Source organism: Epinephelus moara, chromosome 12, assembly GCF_006386435.1.
Source record: "Epinephelus moara isolate mb chromosome 12, YSFRI_EMoa_1.0, whole genome shotgun sequence".
Lineage (NCBI taxonomy): Eukaryota > Metazoa > Chordata > Actinopteri > Perciformes > Serranidae > Epinephelus > Epinephelus moara.
In genome coordinates, this window is record NC_065517.1 from 32,510,396 (window position 1) to 32,515,002 (window position 4,607).

Consider the following 4,607-nt stretch of genomic DNA (forward strand, 5'->3'; position numbering starts at 1 on the left):
TATTATTATTATTATTATTACTGTCCCCTTACTGTACAAACTGTAAATAAATCCTTATTCCTGACTATGTGACGTCACCATTAATGTGTTTCTAGTTAAAATATTGATTTTAAATTTTTTTTTAATTTTTTGGTAGATTGGCTTATGGGGTGATTTTGAAGGAGTAATTAAGTTAATCTTCTCATAAGTGGATGTAATATGTAGAGATGCCATCTCGGCCGTTTTTCCTCGTTTTGTTTTTTTTAAATTCTATATTATGCTTTACAAAAACGTGAAAAAGCAGCTGTGACCAAGCTATCACGAGGTGAGTAGCATTGTAAGCATAATTAATAGTGATATACTTCAGTTTGTCTGTGTGTTTTTGTATGCAAGCGGGTCTGCTGCGGTCTGCTGACGGTCAAAAATGGCGGCGGTAGGACGAAACCATGGGCGAGTCTGTTGCTATGGGGCGTTCTATTGAGCTTCGCCTCTTGGTATCCATGCTCTTTGACTCAGCTGTGCTAGGTGAGCTAACAGTAGATGCACACTTCCCTCTGTGCGGTGATGCAACTGGCAGGTGCAGTTCATGGGCACTTGAAGTTGGGCACTGAGGGAGCTGCAGTACCCCCTATTGACAAGGGGTGGAACAACACAGTCTGAAAATGGCTGGCTTTTTTACCAATACTCCTGGACTATCTGAACATTTGTTTTAAATGTTGAACAGAATATGATGAGGTGCCTGTCAGACAACATGAAAAAAAAAGTTTTGAAAAAATGTAAAACTGAATTAATGCCTTTAAACTGACGTGACGTCATCACGCTGGGTCAAAGTGCAAAGGTCAGGGGTCAGCAAAGGGTTAAACTTGGGGAGAGATTTGCAGTAGCAGGACCTAATTAATGGAGCAGACAGGCAGACCAGAAAATTGCCAAGACAGTTTTGGAGCTGCTTTCTAGACCCATAAAATATCTTTCACGTGAGGGATTCCCACTGCAAGGACAAAGCCATCAGGATGGAGTTTTATGTCAATTAACGTTAACGTTAACAATAGAGAGGACAACGAGCCGAAGTGAGACTTGCCCAGGGGATGTCAGCTGATCCATTGAGGAGACAACTGGATGTCCAACTCCAGAGAGAAACTGTGTTTGAGGTGAGGGAGCCACATTCTTTGGTCAAACGGCTGTTGGAACCACCGATGTTAATATGTCAGGAAGTTTTCCTGTAGCACCTGTGAGCTCATGCACATACATATTCATGCACGAGCTATATACTGTGCAGCATAAATACATCCCCGCATGCATGGTGTACTTCATTAGAAAGAAAATAGTTCCTACATGAAATTGCTCACAACAAGGTCTGTGGATTATCTTGAGTAACCAGGTCATGATTTCTGGAAAGAGACATTGATGTTGAGTCTTTCAAATGTATTTTTTTGGCACTTTGAGCACCACAAGCTGAGTGCCATCTAGTTCCATTATATTGGAGAGAAGGCAGACATCTCTACAGCTGATATCTCCAACACTCTGCAACTCACACCAAAACAATCTAAACCGATAAATAGCACTACAGGTAAGAGGAAAAATATGCATTTTTGATTTTGGGGTGAACTGTTCCTTTAAACACTCCTGCATGTGTCCACTCATACTCACTGGTGCAGGTGCTGATGTGCGGAGAGCGTGTGCCATAGTGACCCCGGGGACAGGAGGACAGACAGGTGCCCCTTTGCCGCATCCCGTCCAGCTCCAGGTGGAAGAAGAGGCGAGGTTTACAGGACAGACAGCCGTTCAGGGCCGAGCACGTCGCACAACCTGCCGGACACAGTCTGTTCACGGAGGAGCTACCTGTGGATTAAAGGAATGTGAGAGGTGTGCGTCTGAGTTTTATATTCTCTCTGCGCTCGTGCAAATAAAATATAATATCTCACATACTCTGTGCTCCATTTACAGAACTAAATTTTACAGGCAGCTTTTTATGAGCTCACAGACAGAGCCAAGCTCTCAAATTTGTAGTGTGCAAGTGGGTAAATCCTCTGGAAATCTATGAGCACATTGTTCCCTGAGAGCTGAAGGAGCACTTATTGTCTCCATATGTAGTGTCTGTCTACTGTTCACTATCTCCCACCGGAAAAATTAGGATAGATAAGGCACATCTCACAGGAACCATGTCAAACAAGTTATACTCTGCATGAATACTCACGTCTTGTGTCATCAAGGCCTTTCGTAAGATTCATGAGGTGCAGAATCCAAATTAATGATGATATGCGCATTTTCCTTCACCTTCAGTTCAGCATGGATCCAGTCAGCAAAGACACCTTGCATCACATCCCAAACCCCACGATGAGCCTTTCAGAAGTCGTCTCCATAAAGGTTACTCACATGGACCCATGTGGAGACTCCAGTCTGGGTGAGAGAACCGTTGAGTGCAAATGTTTTCTTGCAGAAAAATCCCACGTGCATTCCATGAGATCACTGAAGCTGGCAGAACGCCATGAAGAACGCAAACAGCAGAGGAGCCATCATATGATAGTCGCAACCCAGATCTAATGGACGTTTGGGTAAGCTGCTGTGGGCTTGTCTCTGTTTCCCACACACACTCAAACACACTCCCAACCTCCTCTCCTGTGTCCTTCACGACCCTCCTCCTGATCTATTATCACGGCAGTGTCTCTTTACAGAAAAGGAATTACACTGTGATTTCTACACGATGGATCTTTTATCCTCACGTGTCACATACTCTACATTTATTAGCTCACTAAGTTTACAAGTCTGTCCTTTAAAGTCTTTTGCTTATTGTTACTGAACTCTGATGTTTGCCCTTGTGGCTTTTTTTACTCTGCCACTGTTGTTGTTCCTTAGATTTTCACTCTAGCTATAACTCCTCAGTCTGTATAGTTCTGTATGTAATGTTTTAACTTTTTAATGCCTGAGTGCTACAACCCTGTATATCCTGACTGCATGATGACTCGTCTATGGATGCCAGTGATCAGTACGAACGCTCAATTAATCAATTCAACAGAAAAATTCAAACAGAAAATTACCTGGCAACTTATTTTGATAATTGAATGTTCACTTTAGTACTTTTTGGATGACAAATAGCCAAAGTTTTGCTGGTTTTATGCTTCGTAAATGTAAGAATTTGATGCGTTTCTGTCGTACAAACTGAATGGCTCTTAGACTGTTGGTTGAAGATGTCACCATGCGCTCCAGGAAATTAAACGGGGCATGTTACACGTTTTTTTTTTACAAGAAATTAATTGATTAACCGAGACAATAATAGGCAGATTATTCGCTAATTAAAAAAATGTCAGTTCTAAATTAATAAATGTTAAGTACTAAGTATTGACTTCTCAGTGAAATAGAAAAAAAAATTGTCCAGTAGTTAATCTTTTGAAATGAACAATATTTGCTCAGAGATTCTGAATTTTTCTTGAAGTAGAATAGTAGATTCCTCTCTAACAATTTTTTAAACGTGGTCAATTAAACAAAATAAACTATTAAAACAGAGAACTGTATGAATCTTAAAGGAACACTTCACCCACAAAATGATAATTTTTTTATCAGTCACTTACCCCATGTGTCGTTGAATTCGTGAAGAAACAGTTTTTCTGGCATGCCTCCACCGTGAACGAAGAATCCAAAAAGGGTGAACATTAATGAATGAATTGTAGTGAAAGGGGGAGCTACGTTTAACAACAGAAAAACTATCATAAAACTTTAATCAATAGCCCGGGCTATTATTTGCTTAAATCACTGAAATCAAGAGGCCTTTATTTGGGACAGGCGTCTATATGTTCTTGTTACACAAAACTGTTGCTCAGCAAAGATGGGAAATACGATCAAATAGTTTATTTGAACTCGTATGAATATTACTTGTATAAAAATTAGGCTTTGGAGAACATATCAATTATGTGTTATGACACTTGTTTCACGGCAACCTGCATACTGACACAGCACAACTTTATCCTCTTAAAACAATACTTACAACTTGGATTAAGTTTTATGAAAAACACGTTTGATTCTTTTGATCAGTGGATCCCTATGGACTACAGGAATATAAATAACTTACCGGGTAATCGAGGAATGGACACGTATTCTGACTTTATGACAGCTTCAGAGGAACAGAGTCACCACTTATTTTTCGTCATGCCGTTAAATCTGAATGACTTTCGGTCTTCTCTGGTGCTCGTTGTTTCAGTAAAATAAAATCAACCAAGCTAACGATGTGTAGCATCCCCATATTGACCAAAGTGTAAAAAATGTATATTTGTATGTATGATCTAAGCAGCTAACTAATGTTCGCTCAAGTGGGTCGTCAACAGTCTGGTTTTATATATCCAAAGAACCTCTGTAAAAATGAACTGCTTGGCAACCACACCAGGCTTCTAATAGAGACGGGCCTTTATTTGTCAAAATGTGTAGCCACAGCAGGCTAGTAAAAGGGACTGGGCATTATGGGACTAGGCTTTTAATTGATGTTATATGGTATATCAAAACATCTCACACAACTCGTGCTGTATAATCTAGATGTCATTTATCCAGTTGTATGCTCAGTACTTCCCAAACACATGCATTTTTGTTTAAAAAAAAATCACTACTCAAAACACTTACACATAGGAGTAGGCACCTGGGCA

The 4,607-nt window shown here is 40.2% G+C and overlaps 1 protein-coding gene across 1 annotated transcript in view; it reads right to left on the reverse strand.

Moving 5' to 3' along the window:
• LOC126398796 (R-spondin-3-like) overlaps positions 1–2,309 on the reverse strand; it is a 4,820-nt gene extending 2,511 nt beyond the window's left edge. Inside the window, exons 1-2 of the mRNA XM_050058392.1 lie at positions 2,174–2,309; positions 1,627–1,818 (exon numbers count right to left, since the gene is read on the reverse strand). Coding sequence (XP_049914349.1) covers positions 1,627–1,818; positions 2,174–2,243 — 262 coding nt within the window. The 5' untranslated portion in view covers positions 2,244–2,309. The remainder of the gene's footprint in view (positions 1–1,626; positions 1,819–2,173) is intronic.
• Between the last annotated feature and the right edge of the window lie 2,298 nt (positions 2,310–4,607).